The sequence below is a fragment of the Vicugna pacos genome, chromosome 10 (assembly GCF_048564905.1).
Source record: "Vicugna pacos chromosome 10, VicPac4, whole genome shotgun sequence".
Classification (NCBI taxonomy): domain Eukaryota; kingdom Metazoa; phylum Chordata; class Mammalia; order Artiodactyla; family Camelidae; genus Vicugna; species Vicugna pacos.
Window position 1 is genome coordinate 36108215 of NC_132996.1, and position 13035 is coordinate 36121249.

The 13035-nt window shown below is 37.7% G+C and overlaps 1 protein-coding gene across 8 annotated transcripts in view; it reads right to left on the reverse strand.

Moving 5' to 3' along the window:
* The window catches only part of PTH (parathyroid hormone), a 98241-nt gene continuing 85206 nt past the window's right edge, over window positions 1–13035 (reverse strand). For 3 of the 8 annotated variants that reach the window (XM_072969548.1, XM_072969549.1, XM_072969554.1), the window contains 5 exons: window positions 3475–3668; window positions 2198–2390; window positions 1558–1647; window positions 456–546; window positions 1–339 (listed from right to left, as the gene is read on the reverse strand). In XM_072969548.1, coding sequence (XP_072825649.1) covers window positions 78–339; window positions 456–546; window position 1558 — 354 coding nt within the window. In that variant the 5' untranslated portion in view covers window positions 1559–1647; window positions 2198–2390; window positions 3475–3668 and the 3' untranslated portion in view covers window positions 1–77. Of the gene's footprint in view, window positions 340–455; window positions 547–1557; window positions 1648–2197; window positions 2391–3474; window positions 3669–10894; window positions 11033–13035 lie in introns of all 8 variants that reach the window. The other 5 variants (XM_072969550.1, XM_072969553.1, XM_072969552.1 and 2 more) reach the window with 5 other exon arrangements.

The following is a 13035-nucleotide window of genomic DNA, read 5'->3' on the forward strand; positions in this document are numbered from 1 at the left end:
TAGAGCTTGAAAATATTAGCAGCATGTAATATTGTGGCCCTACTCTGTCTAGAGCAGTGCTTTGATCATATTTGTTTTCACTGAGGTTTAGCTTTAATTAATACATCTACATCAGCTTTGTCTGCTTCTCCAAGACTTTTTTGATGGCTCTCAATGAGGACATTGTCTTCCTTTTTTCGGGGTCTCTGGGAACCACCATCTCTGTGGGCTATAGAAGCTCCCAGGGCAACAAAATTGTGCACATCCTGCAGCTTCTTCCGTAGCCATTCCACTCTTTCCATTGAGTTCAGATGTTTGCCCAGATTATGCATAAACTGTATTTCACTCACAGATCTCTTCCTGGAGGGAACAGAATCAGAGAGGATCACTCCACTTAGCTGCCCTCTTCCAAATCATAAAGCCAACCTTAAAAATCCAATTCCCATGACCTCACCATGCAAGGCTACAATACTCACTTAATAGGCTTCCCATCAGATCTTGCAAGAAAACAAATTGCAAACATGACAACCATTATTTTAACCATGTCTTTTGCAGACATCATCTTCACTAAAAGAAAAAGCAAAATGGAGGTTTTTAAAAATATTTGTAATATTTCAAATGATACAATTATATTTGTAGTAGTTTATATTTATAACCATGTAACTTTGCACAGAGTGTGACAGTAACTAATTGGATTGGTTTTCATGAGAGACTTTTGGAATCAACCTCTTTATTTCACAGATACATTAGTACTTTTACTAATCATATTATACATACACATAATTGGACTTAGAAATTAGATTAGTTTTACTTTCTTAGGTATCTTTTTGAGAGTTCTTGCTCAAGTTTTAATATATAAATGTTAAGCACATGAGGAATCAAAAAGCTTGCTTTTGAGAATTTCTTCCCACATTTTGTGTTAGTCATGACTAAATGCTCATATTTTGCTTGAAAATGGCTACTTCTCTTAACTAGGTAAATTGTCAACACTTCATTTACTTAGAAAATCTCTTTTTCGTAAGTAAACTTCATTCAGGAACTGCAGTGACAACCATAAATACCAAAATAGGTTCTGATTTAGAGATGTTTATGAATTAACATACACTTCTCTTACCATTAAAAAGAATGTATCAAAACATTTAAACATCATCTAATTAATTACTTGTTATGTGAACCTAGAGCTTGGCTGCAGATAAAATGCTTGCCTGTATCTTTTCAGCTTATTTTATTAACAACTTTATTTGAGTATAATTTTCACTACTTTCTTCTTTTGCTTATAAAGCTTTTCATCTCAAAATAGAATAGTCTTTAATTAATCTGCATTTCAACAATTGTAAAGCCTATTACCATAGAAATGCCTTTTCTTAATACTTAATGTTCTCCATTTTAACATACACATAGGGTGGCTACGTAAAGAGAAACTGCATCATTTAAAAGTAGCATAAGAAACATTATAATCTATTTATTTTCACTGTGCAATATAAAGCTATTGAAGGAGCCAGAAAGAAATATTCTTCATTTTTGGTTTATGTTAGAAATAATCAGTGTAGCTAGAAGACAGGAGCATTGGTGTCTTACTCTAGCTTTGTCACATTCAGCTACTGTCTCTGCCTTGCTTTCTTGTTCTTAATAGAGAGATGAGCATCTTACCAGAATGTCACTAAAAAGCTGAAAAACAGTTGTAAAACATCCTTAAAATTCATGTATAGTTTTCAGAATAGAAAATTATAAAAGGCCTTATGTAAAGGGAATAAATATTCAGCAGTAAAATTGAGTTTTCCCAACTACAGTACACAGATTGAGCTCTCTATGAGGATATTCTGCAGGAAAAATAGAATTTTAACACAACATAATGAATTTATGTTGGTTATTTAAATCAGAATTATTCATTCCTCATTAGGCTGTTTCACTTCAAAATTTTAGTAACATATCATGCCAAATTTTAATTATTTTTCATGTCATTTCAGATGAGTTTTAAAAAAGCAAGGTATTGCAAAAGACTTTAATCACAAAAATGAATGATATAACAGTATTTTAGTAGCATAAATTTATTTTGCATTGTGGCATTTTTGTATTAAATATAATTTAAACCCTCCCTTAACATTTTACCTTGAACAAACAGCATGACATTAGCAGGAAATTATACACATTAAATAATTGCTTGATCATAAAAAAAGAACTCATTTAAAATTTAAAAGAGAAAATAAAGATTACTCACCACACAATGTCTTAGGACACGATTTTCTTTCAGGTGTATTAGCAGCTGATGCCACTCAAAGTTGAGTAAGCCTGAGAAAGCTGATGAATTGAGCTGTGGACCCTTAGATGTGACTTTTATATATAGGTCTTCCACACACCAAGAGGGGCTTTTTTGTCACAGATGACGTCACTTCCAATTCTCTGAATTTTAACTATAGGATCAGAGCAGTACACACACCCATGGGGCGGTGCTCATTCCTCTTAAATTTTAGATAATTGGATATTAAAAGGAAAACAGTGCGGGGCTGGGAAAGGGTTTATGCAAAGATTTCTAACAAACAGTGAACTGTAATTCTGACTGCATTAAAGAAGTTATATCACAAAAAAAGACTGATTTCAAAGATTTATAGTAAAGCCATCATCTTCTTTGAAAGTAAAATCTGAAAATAAGTATATTTGTTATAACCATAATATTGGCACAATTGTGATGAGGATTATAATTAATCATATTACATTATGCTTACTTTACAACCAATCCATATCATTCCTGATCATCTTGCAAAAAAATATGCTTTTCTTAAAGTGTTAAAAATATTTTGAGAACATACTCTTAGTACATAATTTTAAAGGCTTCAAAAGTGAAATTACTTTAAAATTTCTTTCAACTTACATTTTATTTATGCACTCTAATTTGCAATAAAAAACATCTGAAAAGCAGTAACTGTATGCCAGACTTTACATATATTATCCCACTAAGTCTTCACAGCAATCCTTTAAAGTAAATACTATAATTAGCCCCATTTTTTCATGAAGAAACTGAGGTTTGGAAAGTGCAGAAGACGGAGTTCAACAAAGATCTTTATGACTCCAGAGCCAATTTGATTCTTACTATCTCGGTTTCCCCTTAGAAATGGAGCCCTTCTTTGAACCCCAGTCATCCTGACTCTAATTTGCTTAACCCTTTGCAACCTCTTTGCCCAGGAGTGGAGTCTTGTCTCTCATGCTCCCCACCTGGTGATGGAGGGCCTGCTCTAAAACCTAATGGAGGCAAGATGCTGCCACCTGTCTAATTTCAAATATTGCTCCAGCCTGGTCCCTGTCTTTCAGCCCAAAACCCTTTGAATCCCCTTGGTATATCTAAGGTTCATTTAGGCAGCTTGCCTTCCAACTGAAGTACCAGAATTGGACCAGTACTCTAAGCTCTGCTCTATCTAGGCTTCATGTTTTCCTCTTTCCTGCTAATTCTTGCCAAGGTTTGACTTTACATCAAGAAGAGCTGGTCTAAATTTAACATACCTGTACAGAGGCTGTGAGAATGAAAGATACGTGTTAGTGCTGCTCTGGGAAATCCTCTACATCAGGCAAACCTCATTTGGAGTATTGTTCCAGGCTACATTTCAGAAGTGTTAGAGACAAACTGAAACATGTCTGAAGGATATGTCTGGTGAAAATGTTGGTAAACATGGCATAACAGGAGGAGCTGAAAGAAACTGAAAAAGAAAAGTCTTGGAAAAGAAAACACTTGGGTTGATGATATGGCTGTTTTTAATTCTTTATAGGGCTACCATAAGGAAGAAGAAATATTTTCTGTGGTTTAAGAAGGAATTACTAGGAGGGAGGATATAGCTCAGTGGTAGAGCGTGTGCTTAGCAAGCACAAGGTCTCGGGTTCACTCCCCAGTATCTCCATTAAAAATAAATAAATAAGCCTAATCCCCCCCCAAATTAATTTAAAAATTAAAAAAAAACTCCAATAAAATTTTTTTTTAAAAGAAGGAAGTACTGAGTCCAATGGCTAAAAATTACAGGGAAGCAGATTTGGGCTCAACTTGGATATAATAATTGTCAAAATAAGGAAGCAACTACCTTCCTAAGTAGTCCTTCTAAGTAGTGAGCTCCCCATCACTGGGAGTATTCAAGTAGAAGCTAGGTGAGAATTTATCAGGGACATTATAGAAATTCATACATAGCAGAGGGTTAAACTAAATAACCAAGGGGTTCTTTTTGACTAAAAAAAAAATCTACTGTTTTGATCTTTTAAAAGTCCCCTTCTCATGCAAAGTCTAAACCTGAAGTTTCTGTACCATTTTTTGTTATATTCTGTGAAGAAGAAGGAGAACTGGAAAAAGAAATGGTTTTATAAACACATTTTATATTGTTATTATAAAGCCATGTTTAACATTTTAATTTGGAGATTTTTCACCCCCTTCTTAGGGTAAGTCTGACATAACTGACAGCCTTCCAGGAGCGATGCAATTAGTGCTTTCACTGTCTTCCTCCTATTACACTTATTTAAGAATAAATTTTCATATTGAAGACAAACACATTATTAACTACTTTTACATGAAAATGAACAGATGTTTATTCACTCAGAAAATGCATTGAGTATATACTAGATATTTGCCAGAGGCTGTGTTAATCACTTGATGATTGAGACATGATCCTTGCCCTCAAATTTGACACATAAATTGGAATGTAAGGTGCTAGGTGTTACAATTGCTATATGAATAAAAGCTTATAAAAAGCACAGAGGAAGAAGTGACTAAATTTCCCTGGAGCTGTTGGAAACTGTTGTACTGAGAAGCTGAAGTGTTCTCAAGGATGAACGTAGTTTTCCACAAGAGAAGGTGAGAAAGGACAAAAGGGAACAAAGCGTGTGCAGAGGTGTGGAGGCAATGAAGACTGAATATGTGCTAGTGGAAGGAGAGGGGAGATGGGTAATGACCCTAAAAAGTAAGTGTGGTACAAATTAAGGAAGGCTTCTCTGTGTGTATGCCAAGGAACCGTACCACCTAGTCCTCTCTAAACTCATGTGTGCATTAGTAACATTTTTGTGTCCTTCAGATTTTGTAAAGTACTACTTTGACCTTCCCACAAAGAGATAGTGCTGCCAAGATTTGGCACATAATTTATCTGCACCATCAGCCTCTGGGACTGCAGACGTTAGATAGAAGGAAACCATTTAGGAATAAGAGGGCTAGGGGCTATGTGGGCGCAAGAGGCTGGTGTCACAGTGACAGAGAAGAGCTGAGCACAACTTTTTGCTTTGAAAAAGCTCAGCCTTTCTCAGCACTCTCAAGTTCTCTGAAGCTAGGGTCAAACAACCCACTGCATCCCTCACATTTGGGAAGGTTAAAGGGCCGTGTGTTATTTCCTCTTGCATTATGGGAGGTTTAATTTGAGACTGACACTTTTTCCTTCTGTTTGTTCAACAGGAATTAGGATAGCTTTGGGGACTTAACACCAAGAAGAAACTTCCAGGGTCAGGAAATCCAGCTGTCACTCTCCTAATTCCCTATTTTGTTCACAGATTGGATGGTGGATTATTTTAGCAGTTGACTTACAATTTTGCTTTAAGCTCTCATGTGGAATATTGAAGTACTGAATTTTTCTTGATTGGCCAGAAAAAACTTTCCTCCCTCCTGTTCACCAGCCCCCAGACTTTTCTGTTGTTACAATGAGCAAAAAAGCATTAAAGGATAGCACATAATAATTGTTGAATTTTCCAAGTGTTTTTTGGTAATACTCAGTTCTTACTTTTCTTCCTCCATAATCTTATATTGATAGATATTGTGAGTGTGGTTCTCTAATGGGCAGCATTTAATAAGCCATTGATCTCTTTGTATGTATGAGCTGTTATAAACCCTGGGATCCATTATACCTGAGTAGCCCTTCAAAGATGAAATATGTAGCTACCTTCACAAATAAATATTATTTGTTGCTTTTTGTCTATTGTATCGATGAGCATCCATCCCTGCATGTGTTTACAGCCTTCTCCATGTTAACGTGGAATGGAGGAGTGTTAAGATGACAAGCACTGTCTTCAACATCAGAAAGAGGCATCTCTACAGGTGGGAACTGAGGGTAAATAATAAGATATTGGATGCCGGGGATGAGACTGGCTTTCTAAATACAGCAAGGAATGTCTCTGTCTTGTCACAACATAAACCAGGGTGCCACTTGGAGAAGACTTAGGATCTGTATTGACTGAAAAGATTTCTAGTTATGCAAATGCCTCTGTAATGTTCTTATGACATAGGTAAGGAATGAACAAGTCCTTGAGTGTCCCTCATTCAAAACCTCCTGAGATTTAATCTCTTTCTACCCTTTGTTTCTTAAAGAAATAGTGGCGGCGGAGGTGGGGTAGTAGGCTAAATTGAGAGTATTCATTTTTATTTTGGAACCATAAGGATATTGGACAGCTATAGCAATTTAATGAAGAAATGAAGAAGTCTCACATTTTTAGTGACCCTTTTCAGTGGGCTGACCAGACCACTGATGTCACCATTGGTTCTAAATATTCTTTTTTTAAGAAGACACTAATGAACTTACCTACAACACAGAAAAAGACTCACAGACATAGTAAACAAACCTATAGTTAAAGAGGGGAAAGGGGGTAGGAAGGGATAAATTGGGAGTTCGAGATTTGCAAATTTTAACTACTATATATAAAATAGATAAAAAACAGACTTCTGTATAGCATAGGGAACTATATTCAATATCTTGTAGTAATCTATAATGAAAAAGAATATGAAAAAGAATGTATGTATATGACCGAAACATTATGCTGTACACCAGAATTTGACACACTGTAACTAATGATACTTCAAAAAATAACAATAAATATTATTTTTTATTGTCTCATAAATGTACTCATACTTTTCAGACAAAGTGTTTTCATTCGGAGTTCAGATAATATGTTCTCCTCAGTTAATGTGAATTTTCAGTTGGAATACATAGCTTCTTAGTTTTGCTCCATTCTCCCTTTACCCTCAGTAGATATCATATGCAGTTTATGATACCAAAAGAAAACAAAATACATCTTTCACATCCCTTCCCAATAGCCAACTGTAGCCAACAGGCTGTGTACCTTGATTCTTTCTTTATGTTTTAAAATAGTGTGAGGGAAGAAAAATCCAGGACAAGGGGTATTGATTTTCCATTAGTGAAGTTCTAAGTCAAATGATGTGGTCTGAGTTTAGGAATGCCAACAGGGCCTTCTAAATTACCGTTTCAATCCAATGTAGTAAAGATCTGTTGAGCTCCTAAAATCAGCCAGTCAAAGAAACAGTAGCAATTTCCCCTGCTCATAATTTTCTGCCTGATGTTTGTTTTCATGTGATTTTTTTTTAAGTTTGAGCATCTTAACTTTTTAAATCTCAAATTCCACATCACAAAGTAGAATACTGCCTTCCCTCCTTTGAGTTATGAGCTTTCAGATATGAACTATCATATATGAAAGTGTTCTGCATGTAACTGGCATTCAAAACATGCATGTTAAATCTAAATCTTCCCTTGCCCATCCTCTCACATGTCCACATCACACCAGTAGTCCCCAGTAATAAACATGGAGAGAATTGAGCTTCAGGGCCCAGTCTGAGCTCTGCCTCCAAGACCTGCCAGCCCAGACCCCTGAAGTGCAAACAACTCTGAGGCAGTAGGTAGTTATGATGTTCATAAATTTCATTCTGAATTTTCTAATTGCACAAGAAATTATAAAATTTAAATTAAAACTAAGTATACCTTTGTATAGTGGGAGCCTAATTCCCCACTCTAAGTGTGCACTGGGTAGAGTGACTTCTTCCAAAGAATACAGTATGGAAAGGGGAAAGGGAGTAGCTTTATAGAGAAATCTGACAAACGCTGCTCCAGCCAGGTGATCAAGGTCAGTATCAACAGTGATAAGTCATGATAGAAGGTACCCTAGATATTATGTAATGAAAGTAGCACTCTACCTCTGTGATTTTCCTCCCCCAAACCCATATCCCCAGTCTAATCATGAGGAAAACAAGAGGCAAATTCCAACTGAGGGGCATCTTACAATATACCTGACTAGCACTCTTCAAAACTGTCAAATCAGCAAAAATTAGGAAAGTCTGAGGAACTATCACAGCCAAGAGGAGCCTAAGGAGACATGACAAATAAGTGTAATATGGTTTCCCAGATGAGATCCTACAACAGGAAAAGGACATTAGGTAAGAACTAAGGAAATATGCATCAATTATAGTCTTTAATTAATAACAATGTATCAATATTGACTCATTATAACAAATGTACCATTAATTTAATATGTTGACGGTAGGGGAACCTGTGTGTAGGGGTGGATATATGGGTATGCTCTGTGCTATCTGGTCAAACTTTTTGTAAATATAAAACTCTTCTAAAAAATGAAATCTACTAATTTTTAAAAGTTCATAGATATGGCAAACCAAGATAAATAAATGACTGGAAATTTCAGAAACAAAAAAGTTTAGGAATTAAATTGAGAATTAGAGAGGTGACTTGAGAGAGGAAAATTCAGTCAAATAAGATTATTTTGATCATCTAATCCACTTTCCACAGCACTTCTTATTATGCATTTTTTTTTGGTTCTCATAGTATCTGTTAGGTAAATGTTATTTCTATTTATCTTTTAAGTGAGAAGTTAAAGCTTGGACTTAGGAAATTACTGGTTCAAGTTTATTTAGCTAGTGAGGGAACAAGGTCTGAATTTAAATCTACATCTATTTTATCTATGGCTTTTTCTTCAGTGTCAGACTGCAGAGAATAAAGGTAAATAGAATGGAGGCAGGGGATTCAATCCAGAACATACCTGCTAAGGTTGAGGCCACATGTTATATAGGATTATAGAGAGGGTCAGACATAGACCTTGACCTTGAGGCATTTGTGTGCTGGCAGGGGAGAGAGACAAATATGATTTACAATAATACCAGGTCCATTGGAGTAGGGAGGAGAGGCAGATGTGACTATTTAATGTGCACACAACCTCATTCCTGCTGGAGGTGAACAGTTTCAAGGTCAGACTCCTACACTTATATGCAATCTCTGCAGATTGGAAGATTACTTCTTTTTACCTCAGGGAACGCTGAAGGACAGGCATCTTGCTTTCTTTTCAGGTGTAAATGAGATGACATACTCAAACGATAAAGCTGACAATCTTTCATCTGGTATAAAGGTTTCTGCCTATAGTTTTTCAAGTGTAAGTGCTTTCCTTGCCACTAAATAGTTTAGCTGGCAATCTGATTTTAAGCTTGGATTCAGCAAAATACTCATACCTTTCATTAGTCAGAGTGGAATAATATAATAGTTACTTTTATAGAGCACTTACTATACACCAGAGACTATTCTAAGTACTTTATCAACATTATATCTTTAATCTTTACAACAATCCTAAAGTGGAACTATTTTAACTCCTATTTTACAACTGAGGAATCTGAAACATAAAATAAGTTTAAAACTTGTCCAGGGTTATCAAACTATAGTGGCAGAGACATCATTTGAACAGAGGAGTGTGACTCCAGAATGCATCTTATAATAATTATGGTATATTGTCCGCCTACCCTCCCTAACACATATACTGAAACAGTATATTAAAGCGTGTTCACTTATACTGTAAATTATAGGTGAGGAAATATAGTTTCTCTGGTCTCTAAAACTATTTTGATCTTTTCAAGTTCCCCAAGAGCTAGTTAGCAGGGGCATAAAAATTCTTAATTTGATTTCGTTTAAAAATGAGTTCAAGTACACACACATCTATTCCTGGAATGCAAAGATGGCTTACTCTGTAAAAATCAATCATTGTACAATATCCCATTAACAGAATGAAGGGGGTAAAAGCCACATGATCAGGTGATGCAGAAAAAGCATTTGACAAAATTCAATACCCTTTCATGATAAAAACATTCAACAAACTAGGATTAGAAGGAAACTACCTCAACAAAATAAAGGCTACATATGAAAAACCCACAGCTTACATTATACTCAATGAAGAAAGACAGAAAGCCTTTTCACTAAGAACAGGAACAACATAAAGAAGTCAACTTTTGCCACTTCTATTCAACATAGTACTGGAAGTCCTAGCCAGAGCAATTAGGAAAGAAAAAAGAAATAAATGGCATCCAGTTTGGAAAAGAAGTCGTAAAATTATCACAGACAACATGATCATATATGTAGAAAATCCTAAAGATTATACACACACACACACACACACAAACCTGTTAGAGCCAATAAATGAATTCAACAAAGTTGCAGGCTACAAAATCAACACACAAACACCAGTCACATTTATTTATACTAATAATGAACAATCCCTCTTAAATTAAGAAAGCAATTCCATTTATAATAGCATTAAAAATAATAAAATGTTTAAAAGTAAATTTAACCATGGAGGTGAGAGACTTATATGGTGATAACTATAAAACATTGCTGAAAGAAATGAAAGTCACTCATTTAAAAGAATTTCTAAATTTAATTTAGCCTCTCTAAATTTACCTCCTCCCCTTTTCCTCTTCAAGATGGCATCCAGGGTTATAGTTGGAGGAGTCTGGCCTACATGATCTTGTGATACTGGTGAGTAAAAGGCCCTATACCTAAGTTGGTCCATGCAGCACAGACACAGCCTGCCATCCACTCAGATATGGTTGGTTCATTCCTGACCTTTGGCGTGAAATTACAGCCTATTTCTTCTTCACTCAGTTTCTAGTGCCATCTCCTTGGTGACTTAGTTTCTCTTGTTTCTAGGTACTACAGTTTACACTCTTTGTTGCCTGGGCTGTCCACAGTTCATGCCTTTGCTGCTACATCATCTTACTTCTGCTACTGTGAGCCCATGCCAGAACTACTGGCCCTCAACTCAGAACACCCACCACAAAGGAGCCCAGGGAATGTGGCAGAGCATACTGAAAGTTCTCTCTATCTGACCAGGCCATTCAACTCACTGAGCTTGCATCTTCTCTTCTTGTAAGAAGCCTGCAGGATAGTGATTTCTCTCCAAAGTCTCAAGGGATCAGGACAAGAACTCCTCTGTTCTTCAAATTTATTTTAAATTTTCCAGTGCCTCCATCTCAGAGCAAATCCTGAAGAGGTGAAGAGAATCCATGAGCATAACCTCTTACCTCTCCTCTCCTTGCCTCTCCTGTTCTCTCCTCTTCTCAGCCTCCTCTTCCAATCAATCTCACTTCCACCCTCATTTTAGCCACAAGTGGTGGGATTTTATTTTAATTTCCCTATGTCATACCCTCCTGCCACCAGGCAGCACATCTCCTGCGCTAGTCATAGTAAGTGTAACTGGAGGGATTATCCTGTCTACTTTATGGAAGGAACACTATGGTCTAATTCTTCAGACCTAACCTTTGAGATGTTAAATGCAAGCTAACGGAATTTAGAGGATTCTTTCACAAAGCCTGGCTTTCTTGCTATAATTTTGACATTAAAGATTAAAATTGTTGCATATTATTTCTTTTCCTTTATAGTGCTTCTGCAACAAATCCCAACATCTCTCAAGGAGACGATGCTTAGGTTCTACTAGACAAAATGCTATACTTTCAGAAATGCAAAAAAAAAAGAGAGAGAGAGAGACGTACATAAATACGTTTTCAAAAAAAATTATCTCTCTTACGTTTGTATTGTGGCTTCACAGTGTCTTTACAGCAACTCCACCACCCAGCTTATTATAAATCCCCTGAATCTAGATAATGGCACTAACTAACCTCTAGCAAATTCGTTCTCCACACAGTAGCCAGAATGGTCACTTAAAAACAGAAACAGATCACATCATACACCCACCTGAAACCCTTCAATGTCTTCCTATTGGAGAATAAAACCCAGACTCCTGACCATGGCCAAAGAGGCGTGACAAAGTGACCTCTTTCTACCTCTCCTCTTTCCACTCTCCCCCTCTCTTTCTGCTCACCAGTACTTTGCCTTCTCTTTGTTCTTAAACATGCCAAGCTCATCAAGGCCTTTGCATCTGTTTTCTCCTGTATCTGGAATGCTTTATCTCTAGATCTTCACATGGCTAATCTTTATTATTTGAGTCTCAGCCTAAAAGTCACATACCCTGTCTATCCAATCTAGAATATCCAGTTCTTACCACAACAGGCACAAACACACACACACACACATACACACTCCAACACTGGCTCTATCATTTTACTCAATATATTTTCCTTCAATGAATTGATCACTATCTGAAATTATCTTATTTGTTTTCTGTCTTTCTTAAAACAGAGGTTGGGGAGAGAAGCAAGATGGCAGAGTAGAAGGACGCTTGTAGCTCACTCTCTCCCACAAATACACCAAAATTCACATCTGTGGGCCCACTCCGCCAACCAGAGCACCTGCCGAACTCCGACAGAACATCACCCTCTTCAAAAGACAAAGACGCCAAAAATCTGGTAGGAGAAAAGGAAAAAAGAAGAAAAACCAAAACAGTGCAGGACCGGTCCCGCGAGGAGGGAGTGGCAAAGGAGGAATAGCGCTTGTTCACTGGGTCTCCCCTCTGCAACCGAGAGGCCAGCAGGACGGAGGGGGAGCTTTCGAGGCTCAGATCTGCCCCAAGCACCCCTTGACTGACAGAACTAAGTTAAACGGGCACAAAGGGTCCCCATGACACCCAGCCCAAGATGCAAGCCGGCAGCTGGGGCCGGGCCGGGCTGCCCGAGCCGGGCGGAGGACTGGGGTGGCTGCACTGAGGCAGCCACGGGGGACTGCGGGGGGCTGCACGCCATGGCTGGGAGGGGATATGGGCAGAACAACCTCGTTCCCCCATAAATTGCAAAAAAAAGCAAAGCAACGAGTCTGGTGTGCCCAGGGGGGAGGGGTGCCATAGCCTTTGTCTCAGACCCACGGCACCATTACTGGCACTTCTCACGAGAAGAGAGGTGGGGTGCAGCCACAGCCGCCATCTCCTTCTGTGCTCATCGCCTGGGCAAGGGTGGGGCCGAGCCCTGAATCCACACCTGGGGGGCTCCGCAACCTCCTAGGCAGGACTGAGACTTGTTTACAGCCCAAGGCAGATAGGATCCTTCTGCTCTGGCACCTCAGATAACTCGCGCCACCAAGACAAACAAGGAGATGA